General features: G+C 37.2%; 1 protein-coding gene across 2 annotated transcripts in view; it reads right to left on the bottom strand.

The window, feature by feature from the left end:
• RPS6KA3 (ribosomal protein S6 kinase A3) overlaps window positions 1-13,468 on the bottom strand; it is a 75,475-nt gene extending 62,007 nt beyond the window's left edge. The window contains exons 1-2 of one of the 2 annotated variants that reach the window (XM_017728433.1): window positions 13,016-13,468; window positions 1,204-1,260 (exon numbers count right to left, since the gene is read on the bottom strand). In XM_017728433.1, the coding sequence (XP_017583922.1) occupies window positions 1,204-1,260; window positions 13,016-13,069 (111 nt within the window). In that variant the 5' untranslated portion in view covers window positions 13,070-13,468. The remainder of the gene's footprint in view (window positions 1-1,203; window positions 1,261-13,015) is intronic. The other variant, XM_008629246.2, reaches the window with a different exon arrangement.
• Window positions 13,469-13,521: the final 53 nt, after the last annotated feature.

Genomic DNA, 13,521 nt, shown 5'->3' with positions numbered 1-13,521 from the left:
GCCCCTTCCCCCCCCAAAAATCTTGCCTTGTAAACCAAATACAATAGATAAGTTACAGACTCAAAACAAGGAAACAATCAAGCAATGGCACTAGTCAAAATAAATTAACAAACCAAAACAAAACTCAACACTTTCCCAAAGATATGTTCTAGTTTCAAGAATTCAAGTAAGGATTGTAGTCTGTATTATGTACAATATTTGAACAATCTCCTAGTGTTGCCTTCTAAACACAAATACTGTTCTTTTCTTACTCTTCAACACTGCACTGCTTCAGTCATCTGTCAGCAGCGGCCTTGTTTCTTCATCTTGTGTTAAATACAGCAGAACCTTGATGCTATGAGGAGGAACCAAGAGTAGCTACACAGTGCAGGCTTGCAATCACCCAGTTTTCATGTCAGCTTAAGAGCTACATCTATTACAGGTACATTTGAAGACAAACATGGAAAAAGCAACTTATCTCAACTGTCTCTGTGCACAATTTCAGCAGAGAGAGAAACTGCTTTGGTGTTGCAATTATATCCATGCTGTATAGATGGAAACAGCTTTGACCATCTACTCGCAACCTAAAGTCTGCACAATATGCAATACCAGCATATGAACCCTGAACTCCAACCAAATACAGAGATTCAAAAATTGTTTTTATTAGTAAAGCCATTTATCACCAGACTTAACATTCAGATAGTATTCTCTAACACAGAACTACAGGTAAACTTCACGTTTGACAAAATTCACAGGCACTGCAACAAGAAAACTGAACTCAGTGGTATTTTCACAGTAAGAAATTTTGTAAACTGCAAGTTTGACATGAAGACAAGGAACCTTAAAAATTATCACAGTCAGGAAGGTTCATTGATCTGCTCTTTAGTAACAATCTCTGTTTTTAAGAAGCCTAGCTTAAGAATTCCTTCGATGAAGGCCTTTCAATAACAAGCACAACGGAAACACTTTCACAGTTGTTCCTCACCCCTTGACCTTCCCTGAAACACTATTAAAAGTTGAGGAATGAGTTTTGAGAACAGTAGGATACCAAGCTAGACCAGAGCCAGTGAGAAAAAACCCCTTTCAAAAATACTAAGATCCTAGAGTGCACTCCATGTTCAGTAAACCTAAACAACAAAATGCTAGTGGCAAACACCTATGAATTAAGCGATGTCAGTGTGCTCCAATATTGTACTATCTTTATTACAACCATCTTTTACTCACAGTTTGTGGGTTGATATCATCTTCTCCCATGGGTTCATCCACAATTTGCTGTCCATTCTGTAAAAATGACAAAGTGAAAATAAATACTGAATCCAAGTACAGAAATAAATATATTGGAGATAGGCTATCATAGCATGTTACTGTACTCTCTTCTCCATATTCTACAAAAGCGGGTAATTGAAAGTAAACACTGAAAACTCCATATTGCTGGCACGTAATGCCACTGTTGCTTTGATCCTCATGTATTCTCAACCTGAATGAAGTCACAGTAAGAAATCTATAAAACAATCTGGCATTTGCAGCCTCACTACTACACAGCTAGACATTATTTTCCATTCTGCAAAACAGCCAAACCTGATGAAGACTGAACAGCAAGAAGCCACAAAAAAAGAACAGATAAGCAGGTTCTTTCTAAGAACATGACCTTACAAAGCAGCTCAGCCCTTATTCCACTTTAAGGATAATTTGTAACTACAGTATGGATTTAGAAAAAACACTGAATGCAATTCTAATTCTACTATTAATTTTACAGCATTTACTACTTTCTGTACTTTCCCAAGGGCCATTTTAACAAACCATACAGAAAAAGGCTTTTGAATTTGAAATTTAGCCATAAAGATTTTTTAGAAAATCTTAAATACCTAGTTGGCAAACAAAGGATTTCTTTCTCTTGACAGTGATACTATACTTGGAGAATTTCTAAGAGATATTTTTCCCTGAAAGACTTTGAATGACTTTGCTTACACAACAAACATGACCAATAGCAAGCTGTAAGGAAAAATATGTATTTTCTAAGTTATGGTACAGGGCATCACCTTGGGCATTAATTATTACTTTTCTCCTAAAGTTTAACAGCAATTCTGTATCATTTTAGAAACAAAGGAAAAACTATTAAAAATGGTTACCATTTTCCATTACCACTGCAGACAGAATTTAAGTTCATTTGTCTATTGCTTTCCTAGAGAACCCAAAATCTAATTAATTTATTTTTTCAAATCCTAATTTACTTAATAGTTACATGCATGTATAGATAGTTATCTTTTAGATGCTAGAAAGTTAATAAAAGCTGCTCAGAAATTCAGAGATTTTAGCTCCACTCTACGCCTTCCTTCCCACTACTCAGTTTTTCAGCAGACTTCTTGAGAACCTTCCCAGCATTCTTCTATAACAACTTCTGATTAATATAGTCTTCTAGTTTGCATATGGCTGGAGGAGAGTCTTTCATATATGACACATTAAATCCTAACCACTTATGAATTCTAATTTTCAAATATTGCAAGCATACAATGCTCAACCAGATGATTACGAGCTCTCTAGCAACTTTTCTCCTGAGCTTTTTTATTTTTGCTAGAAGATGCAGCTGGAAAAAGCTAAGTTATAGGAATTATGGATTTCCCAAATATGACACAGGTGGGTTGGGTTTTTTTGAGGGGGTGTTTCTTTAGGGTTTTTTTTGGTTGTTTTGTTTAGATGGTAGGCAGGGGAAGAAGGCTGGGCTTGCTGATTGTCTTTCTACTGCAGACATCTGGAATGGTAGTAGTGCTATTTTCTCATCTTTCCTGGCATCAGGAAGATACTAGAGATTTCTAGCACGACTCTGGTCTACTCAAAGTCATCATTCCATGATGGAGGACTAATAAGAAATCAGTGTCACGTGCTATATGTTACTACAGCAGTGAATACAATCTTTAAAAGCTGTCTCAGTTAAGGGCAGTCAATACAACCTATCTGTACAGCTAAGGGTAATTTGATGATTCTCCAAAAGGCCCACATTCCCCACATTGGAGTATCTTTTACTTACAGTGTACAGGCAGTGAATATTGTATTGTACTATCCTTCCTTAAGATACATAAAAAGTTGAGATGATCAAATGGAAGACCAGAAAAATACCAGCTTAGCTAAGTAACAGAAATGAGTGTTTTTAATAAAGCTTGTTTGCAGGGAAACATATTGTGTATACATCTATCATTACCATCACGGCCACAAGTCACATACTTTCCCTTTTCTCAAATTTATTACATAAATTAACATTTGTATTTTAGCTAGCTACAGATCTCTACACTGTTCATGCTCCAAGATAGCTTCCTTAGTATCTTGTCAACTGGAAGAAAAAAAAAAAAGAAAATAAATCAGTAGAACAAATAAAATAATTGACTTTAGCTGAAAAGAACGAGTTTATAGTGTCCTAACAACAACAATGGCTAAACTCTGGGGCCTAAAATAGGGCAATTTGTATATCAAAACCATGTGCTCTAAACAGACTCCACTCTACACGCAGATTTTCAGAAACAGTGATTCCTGCTACAACAGTCATTCTGCTAAATAATAATGTACATTAACTGCAGGTTAAATAAGAATTTACCACACAAAAAGCTTTAAGTTTTCACATTTACCTATTTTAAGACAACTGAAACTAGTTGGAAGTGAAACCCGCTCTCAGAAACTTCAGACAAGCCTCCCTTCAAAGACAAAAAGGGGAGATCAACCTCTGTTTTTAAAAACGCTCTAATCTTCAACCTCACCGACTTTTTCAACAGTCAACCAGAAAAACCACAGCAAACTTCTGCAAAACAAATAAAGTGTTCTGCACAATCTGGTTTTCCTGTTTAATCCTGCACTCCTTACAGTTACATTTCAGTTGAATTCAAGCAATGCATTCAAAACACACTCACTGGAACTAGGAACAAACTCAAGGAATCAGCATGACCACCATGCAGTCATGTCTGAGCCGGAGCACTGGATTAGCAAGATCTTTTTAACCAGGTATACCCAAGCAATGATTATGCTAGGGGAATCACTGGATGGTAGAACCAGTTTTCCTCAGAACAGTCTGAGCCATGTAAGGTAAAGAAGAAGATGTATATATGATTTATGGTTTGCTGGTATATGCTACCATTAAATGGAAAGCAGCTGTGTATTCGGAAAGGCTGAAAAGTGCACTGACTTTCTTAAGAGCTAAAACATAAAGCCCAAGGGTTCCTGTTGGAAATGGCACTACTGAAACCACTGTGGAGTGAGGAGGTCAGCAGCATGCTTAAGAGGTGAGCAAATAAAATAAGTTTTGTTTTGCTGGGAATAGACTCCCTCTAGTTTTTAACTAGCACTAAGGGCATGCCTTGATGACATAACAGACTAGGAGAAGATATAATAGTTTGATGAACACAGACTAAGAGAAGGCTGAGTATGTATCTGTCACATTCTCAGATTAGTCTAATTCAAAAGACAGAGACTCTAGACCTTGATTATTCTTCAGCTGCTCTCCTCCCACAGCAGGGCAACTAAGTAAGCAGAGTTGATCCAAGATCTGGCTATTCCCAGTACTCTGGTTCCAAAAGTAAAACATATTTCAGATGGCAACACAAGAGAAATGTAAGAAAAATAACAGAAAAGATCCACAGAAAATTTCTACTTACACCTGACCACATCAGCAATCAATTTATGCCAGGAAAAGGAGGGTGCACATCCCTTATAAAGGCAACCTACAAAACAGTCTTCCAGTCCACTCTGATTCAACTTCCTGTTGTGTTTTCCAGTGGAAAAAGTCAAGTTAATTTAGGTACAAATTTGATTCCCCAAAGCTTTTAAACTTGTTGACCTATCTCATTAAATTAGTAGAAATCAATATCTAAACACAGCTGGGTTCCAGCAGTTTTCCTGAAGGCACATGGACAGGAACACAAAGAGATCCTCCAGGTTCTCTACTAGGCATAAAGCAGACAGACATCAGGGAATCTTTATTAGGCAGCTGGTACATGAATGCCCCCCATATGATCTGACAGAACCTCTGACACAAAAGTCAACCAATCATCAATATTTCTAGCAATCAAAAATTGCAGGTTTCAACCCACTGAACTCTCAGGATATAAGAACTCGTAGGATTTTCCTGCCAGAAAGACAGTTTAAAGAAAGCTTTTTTTAAAATTCAGATTATTTCAATTCTTGACCAGTAATGCACGCCCATAAAAACCACTGCAGGGACGACAAGGTCACAAGTAGCGTCATATGTTAAGGTACTGGCATCTAGAAAACACAGTCATACCAAACCCTTTGTAAGAAAGAAGTACACCAAGAAATGTAGCCCACATCCCCCCCACAATCAATTAACCACTTCCTTTGAAGCAGTGAATATCCTGCACTTTACATACTACAGTTATATATTGATCTGCAAGTCATAATGCCATATTTAAAAAAATTATGATGCAAACACTTACTGCAAGAGATCCAATTCATCTCAGAAGTCTGGCAAAACTCACCTGCACAATAAACCTCATGCTTTTCCCATCTATCCTTCTGATTAGCACTGGATCCAGATGGGTAATTTTGTATGCAAAATACAGCACCTACCATCCATAAATACAATTAGAATTTAGCAATCTGGGGCAGGATATCTTGTTTTAATAATAATGTTAGGTAACCATCATTCTTATTACATAGTGTTTTTTACATGTATCTAAACCATATTAATTGGAATACTAAGTGGGAAAATCATTATATTTCCTATTGTACTAATTTTTCCTGTTTTCCGATTAGTTTCATCAATAATATCATAGATAGTATATACTTGAAGCTTTTAGATTTAGTTTAGTATCTCCATTCCTACACTGTTTGCAAGTCAAAGTTCCACTGATTTGGACCTACCTTGCTAAACACTTCTTTTATACAGTCTAAAAGGATTTTTTTTTTTCTGAAGGGTGTAAGTTTGTTCCCAAAGCTTCTTCGGTATTAGACACAATCAAATATCTTCTTTCACCTCCATAATATCTCTCCTTTGCACTTAGACTATTGTTAGACTATTTCTGGATGTTTAAGTACTCTTTCTGGCAAATATTTTAACTTTTTTCCCCAACTATGTTTGTCAGCTATTTTAAAACCCCTTATGAAACCAATACCAGTTGCATCTTTTGGAATAGCTCTTCTGCCATTAAACTCAACATTTCCTAATTATTAATATTGGAATTGAGCATGTAAATTACTAAGCAGTCCTTACACTATTAGCAGAGTTCAGTATACTTGGCAACTATTGGCTTTTCCATGTAACTGATGCCTTGTGGCAGAACCACAAAACTCAGTAAAGATAAAAAATGTTATATTCATAGACTTAGAAATTAATCAAGAATTAACGAGTTAAATCAAGAATTAAACTGTATATCAATGCAGAATGATGCTTTGAGTACACAAATAAGCAAAAAAGATAAGATGTCTGAATCAGACCCTTTACAAATTCTTAGGTAGAAGTTTTAACATGGCAATGAGTAACGTAGGTGATGAAGCTTCTCTCAGGTAACTCCTAGTTTTCAACTCCCAAAACTTCCAGACGTACCCAACAACTTCTAAATACAGCTGTAGGATTTTAACACATGAGAACTTCCAGTATTATTATTTAGTCATTAAAACACTGGGCATATATATACCTGAGCTCTTTCTCTCTGGTGTTTTCAAGGGACTCTCAACTGACAAAGCCCAAGAATCGTGAGGTCCTTGGATGGAGAAAAGCTGTAACAATGCTTCTGGCTTGTTTCAAAGCAGCACAGAATGCAGTTTTCCCACTGAAACACTCGTAATAGATTTGCTGTTAGCAACACAAGGCGCTGTGTGGAGCCACATTGGGTAAAAACCTTTCGAACTATGCACACTCAAACTTGCTATTCTAAGCAGCAATGAGCTACCCTGAGAAAAAGTTTGTAGGTCTGCAAAAAAATAGTTGAAAATAGACTGAGAGGACCTTAAGAGGTCATCCAATCTATCTCCATACACCAAAGCATGATCAGCTAGTCCTACAATGCTGCTCACAAGACATTTATGTCTAAGCCCTTCTTAAATCTTCAGGAGTTTTCATAATCTATTCCAGTGCTTAAATAAAATATAAGGCTTTAATAGGATCTGAATTAATGACTTGTGCCTTAACTTCTGAGCTGTGAAGCCACACAGATCCAAAGCACTTACCTAAATCCTGACCTGATTAAAATTTACTAGATGTAAATAGCAGAAGTGAGCCATCATCTTAGACTTCTTTAGCTGTTCTCTTACAGCACTCACCCAAAACATTTTGCATATACTGTTAGAAATAGTACATGCAAGTATTAAAACTCCTTATTTAAAAAAAAAAAAATCAAAATTCACACAAGTATTTTTTTATATAAAACTTTGTTAACTCAAGTACCATGAATTCCACATAATTTATTATCAATTTTATTGTCTAAGGCGATTGACTTATGCCTTTGCTGAGTATTAAAAGAAATACAACAGGATGTTGAAACTTGCCTCTCCATAGAAAACCTCAGATAAAAGCCATTAACATGCAGATCATTTAGGTACAAAGCCAAACTTCTTTGAATTAGGATACTTGGGCAACTTTAACTATGTGATTTTGTAAACCCTCTCTACTTTGCCACCTTCTTCCTATCTAGTACGACTCAAGAGCATAGTTTAATAATACAGAAAAGCAGTCCCCTTTCCTGCACTGCAATTCTTTCCTTGGATGGCATTTGTCCAGCACTGTGCCAAGTCAGGTTAGAAAAAACTAGTAAAAAGGCTTGCAGCTCTCAGCAAATTTCTCTGAATTAACTCATCTTGAAGTCAAACAAGAGCCACAACATTATTCAAGAGGCTGTACATATACTTATGTACTTATGTTTTAAAATCTTTGTGTTGGACATCCACTCTATGTAGCTAAAACCAGCTCCAAATCATGAACAAAAACCAACCAACCAAACAAAACAAGAAAATAAGAAAAAGACAGGGAAGTGAAAGTCTCATTTAGTCTCCTGCTTGCACAAGTGGATGGGTGGGTAAATTATGACACTTAACACATCAATTCAGCAGCCTTAGTAAAACAAACCCAAAAAACTCACAGCACCTAATCTCTATTCACCTCCAAAGAGGAAGAAGAAATACACATTAGAAATCACCTACCTCAATATATCCAACCACTGCTGCACACATGAAAATAGAAATTCCTTCTGCTTGCACAAAATCTTAAGAGGCACCTGCTAGTGTACAAATCTTATTACTAAGCCTGCATTTGCAAGAGAAGGCAGGTGCACCTCACATTCCCTACCTCCTGCAGTGCCAGGCCCATGGAAATGCCCTGTGCCTTCCTGGGTTCCTGCCAAAGGACTGGGCACACACAGGCAGGATGTGCCAGGCCCTTCCCCCATGGGCAGGGGCAGCCAACAGGCACAGCAAGGCTGTGCACTGCAATTCCCTGTGTTGCACACAGGGGTTTTCAGATGTGAGTTGGTTTCCCAGGATGTATGACAAATTACAAAGGCTGAAATTTAATACTGCAGTCAACTAAAGCATTACTCTTTACACTTATTTTATGAATTATTTTGATACAATTTGCTAAGAATAGAGAATAAGCTGTGGAGCAACTTCCCTATTTTCTAAAATTGAGGATTTCTGAGGTGACTGTATAACAAAAGTCAGCTACAGGAAGACAGGAGGAGAAAGACTCCCGATGAAGCTAAAAGCATTGTTTCACATGTAAGTCTAACAATGACTAATTCTGGCAAACATGTCATGCAAGAAATAATTCAAATAATGTTTACATCCTAAAGCCACCACCTTTTGAATTTGCAGGACAGAGGGTTTTATTTTTCAGAGCTATGTATTGTTGGACATTTAAAATCACAAAATATCATTTCTTCACATCATCTGCGTATAGCTAAGCATGTTACAATAAATTAATGCTTGGATTAAATTATTTAAGTTTGGGGTTTTTTTTAATACTTACTTTAATTTAAACTTAGAAACTGTCAGGAAACAGACCTAGACAATAATAATGTATTTTTAAGATACATACTTGCTTATACACAATTGAATGGCTTCACTGAATAAATAAATTAATAATTTAAAAATGGTAGCACGTTTCCTCCAAAAATAGTTTACTGGAGCACTAAGCATACCACAGGGGCTTCTTGCATCAAAGGCAACATATGGTAACTCTTACTGATAGGAAAGAACTAGCAGTAACTTTGTGGTCAAGTCACTGGAGTAGGTCCCTGGAAAGCAGAGTTCGTCTAGTTCTACAACAGACTCCACGAATGATGCTAGATGGAGCCACTAAGCTGTTGAGCCTCATTTTCCCATCTGCTACATAGGATTTTTTCTCCCCTCTATTTCCAATAGGTGAGGAGGCATTTAATCTTATTTCAGGGAATAAGGAGAGAATAAGTAGCACAGTATCACATATGCAAGCATCTAGCACAGCAACTATACTACTCAACCACTTCACACAAACTTAAAAATCCCCTGAAGAGATTCTAACTTTTTCTAGTTTTATTGATTAAATTCTTCTCCTCTTGGAAGTCACCAAGATAAAAAAAAAATTTACATGGATTTTCTCTGGCCTGAAAAACTGGTTAAAAGTTTCACTATTGGAATATGGCTATGATTTATATCTGGTGAAAAAAAGAACCCAAACAAACAAAAACAAACACCAAACCCAAACCAAAACACCTCTCCCAACCAAGTGCCACAGAAAAAAAACACAACTCCAAAACAGTATCTTGAATGAGGCCTTAAAGCTGGTAGATCTGCCAATATCAGTCAACACACAAAGCTGATATTTTTGATATGCAGATGTAATTAAACACCCACCTCAGTCTATGTATCACTGTGACTCTAAGTCAAGCATTTCAAACGACAAACTACTACAGTCAGTGTGACAGACCACAGTCAATTCAAAGACAATAGACATGCCTTTAAATGTGTCAATCTGCTTACATCTACTTTGTGTTACATGCCCCAACTGGAGCAAGAAGTATTGCCTACACTACAACAAACAAAACAAGAACTGCTGATGTCATAAGAAAACCAACAGAACCATTCAAAGAAGTTAAACTCAACACCTTCTCGAGCAAACCAAGAGATGCAGAGAGCTCACAGTAGTATATGAAGGTACTGAATTCAACAGAGTAAACCTTCTGCCTTCTCCTCCCCCACTCAGCTGACCACAGGACATCATTACTATGTCAAGGACTGGGATTGTGTTAATCAAAAAACAAAGCAGGTAAAATGGTACCAATAAGGATATGAAAACTCTGAACACCCCCTCCATGCAACCAAAACACTTTTCATGCAGATTATGTGTTTCTCAAGACAGTATTTACATATATATAAGATCTGTTATCTTGCTATCACAGCAGTTTGTGGAATATAGGGTATACTACTTATTTAGATGAGAATTAAATTTCCAATTCCCATATTTTACTCAGTATAAGAAAACGTCACCCCACAAATGAGTGAAAAACAGACTTCAGAATGCACTGTGCTGACAGCAGTTACGCATGAGAAGTGACAGCTGAGTGCTGCACAGAATTCTGTCTATAATGGAGACACAACGCATGGTCTCCAACATCCCCACAGACCAGCCCATTTATGTGATTCCACTTCGGCTTTAACTATTCACCTGTGTTGGCTATACCAGAAATGACTGTTCGTATTGCCTTTGCTCCTGTGGAAGACAAGTACAACACTGATTACACAGACTACTACAGAATGTGAAGAGACAATCACAACCACAGGCTCAAGGCTACAGGTGGCAAGACATCAGATAAATTTCAGCTTCCAGGCCAGAAATATATATTGACATAGAGAATGCCACACTGACATCAGAATGAAATTACAAAGCAAAATTTACATTATACCAGTTTCTTTAAAGTATCAGCATGACTGTTAAATGCTAGCACCCCTTGTCTCATGCAAACTTCAAATAATCCTAGATACAGAATATAATACAGAGGAATTTGAGAAGCAAGATTCATACAATCTATTTAAACATCTGAACAAGTGACCATAAACCCTGTCAAGAGCAGTGTAAAAAAAAAAAATGAACTTTTCCCACAACCAACTTGGAGCATCTAAATTAAAACTCCCAAAGATAGCTGTCATAAATGCTTCCCAGAAAGTCTAGCAAATGGCATCGCATCTCCTTATGATGGCCATTTCTTTCAACACACTGGTGTCCAAAATTTGGCTGCCATAACTGTATTCATTCTCCTCCAGTTGATATCAATATGCATAGCAGGGAGTACAGATCAAAGGATCAGGCTAGTTATTCAAATGCAAACTCAAGTAATCAATACTTAATTTGCTCGAAAGCAGATGACTTGAAATAACAGGCATATTCTCACCATGAAAAAGAAACCAATGCTTGTTATGAATCCTGAGTAGACGCTGAGTCAATAAGAGACAGCATCATTCCACAGGCTTTAAAGGTGCTGTGATTTACAACATGAAACTACACATTATATTATACAGACAAAATATTTTAAAAATAGTGTAACAAATTTACACATTGAAAAAGCTGTCAGAGATGCAATGTGGATCACTGACCTATTTGCACTTGTAGAAACAGAAGTCCTGGAAATTATTTTTGAAAACTATAAAGCCACATTTTATCTAAAAAAAATTGTCTGCGTTATTTTTTGAGAAAGACTACATTCTGCTGTTCTGCACACCTAAGTTACAGCAGCGGTTTGTGGTTAACTACACTTCCAAAGTAAAGCTTTCTAGAATACTACAGGTATTCTAGTCCTCCTCCTAAATTTGCCCACCCATCACAGAGTATCATCCCCTTGGTGGTACCACTATAACTACAGGACTGCACCGGGAAATAAACAAAAAATTAAGTAAATTAAAAACTCCATGAGTTGTTAAGACAAGGAAAGTGTCTGAGCTGAGTTTTAGAGCTCAAAAATTTGTAATTCCATATGCAGATAATACAGTGTTACAAGAACTGCGTCAGCAAATCTGAGAGGTTAGCGGAAATGCTCTACTCAGAGTTACAGCTAAACACATTATTAGTACCAAACTATGACTGAAATCACAATGAGTTTCAGGCAAATGTAAGAATACTTTTGCCCAAGGATACTCTTGCAGAATAGGGTCTGTAATTAGGATATTGCTATGCTACAGATAAACACAACTCATGCAAATCAAAAATCTAAGTTATGTATTTAGGTCGCTTGTCTATGCATTTGAATTAAATTTATCTATTTTCACTAAAATATCTTTTCTTAAATAGTCATTTCACTTAAGCAACCTTTCTAAGTAACTTTTTCCTTTTGAGTGTCATCTGAGAAGCTGTTGCAGGTGCAGCCTGGTCTTTTCAAGAACTATTTATTCTAGACTAGGGCCTTGGAGTACAAACCTGTCAGTTCATGCTGTTTCATGTTTTATTAGTGGTCCTAGAAATTTTTTGGTGATAAACTACTGTAGACTCATGTCAATATAAAAGTTTAATTATTTCTTAGGAAGTGATAAAATACACTTGTTTCAAGAAGTTTATGACAGCAATTTAAAAACAAATGATGTCTGAAATATGCTACAAGTAACAAAGTATAATCATGCATGTACACGTTTTAAATAATGTACTCTATTTTTCTACCTATCCAGCATATATACTGTTATTGAAGTTAGACTGCATGCAGTGAGCATCAAAAACTAAAGCAACAGCTAAGTTCTTGTCTCTAAATGATTAATCTAAGTGTCTTCCCCTACCACCTTCTGCCCCACCCTCAAGCATCACAGTACTATTGTAGATTTTCCCAATTTACAATCATCTAAGACCACTACTCCACAAGTCAGTGAATAACTAGCAAGAATTTCAAAGTAACTACAGCACCTGGCAGGAATTTAAAAGATAGATCTGCCTGTCAAATTGAACTGTAGGTTCTTCTGACTCCTTGAGATACAGTGACTTTCAACAGAAGGATGACAAGACAAAGATCAAAAGGACAAATCCTGATACTACAGAAACTCTGCATTGGTCTCTCTTTGCTCCTCTCACAAAGGAGCGAGTCCTAACCTTGCAACTAATTGTTGTGAGCTGGCCTGGGTCCACACCGTTCCACATCAGCATCACTTGAAGCAGTCTGGCTTTGTATCAGCTGGAGCCGATTCAGGTCGAAGCTGCACTGTCAGAAGCAGCTTTTTCTTTTCAGATGAAGTCTGGTCACAAAGTAGCACACGCACTGTGGACTACTAGGGACTCAAGGAGCCAGCACAACTGACTGTGTAGGTGCAGAGTTTACATAGATCCAAACCAACATTAGTAGGAAAAAAATTAAAATAGCTGAAAGCTTCTATGGTCTCAGTCGCAAATAACTCTAATTTCCAGCAGCTCTCATTATCCCAGCCTAGGAAAGCAAACACGCGTCCTGCCTAACAAGGGCAGGCACAACACGCACTCCCCGCTACCACAGCGGGAAACCCACACTGCGCGGCACCCCAGGGATGTTCCCGGCAACGCCGCCGAGCACAAAGCTTCACCCATGCTTCACCACCCTTCACGTCCCTGTGGTTTCCCAAACG

This window comes from Corvus brachyrhynchos, unplaced genomic scaffold (genome assembly GCF_000691975.1).
Source record: "Corvus brachyrhynchos isolate BGI_N302 unplaced genomic scaffold, ASM69197v1 scaffold11, whole genome shotgun sequence".
NCBI classification, from domain to species: domain Eukaryota; kingdom Metazoa; phylum Chordata; class Aves; order Passeriformes; family Corvidae; genus Corvus; species Corvus brachyrhynchos.
Note: the sequence above shows the minus strand (reverse complement) of the source record. Positions and strands in the feature narration are given on the sequence as shown.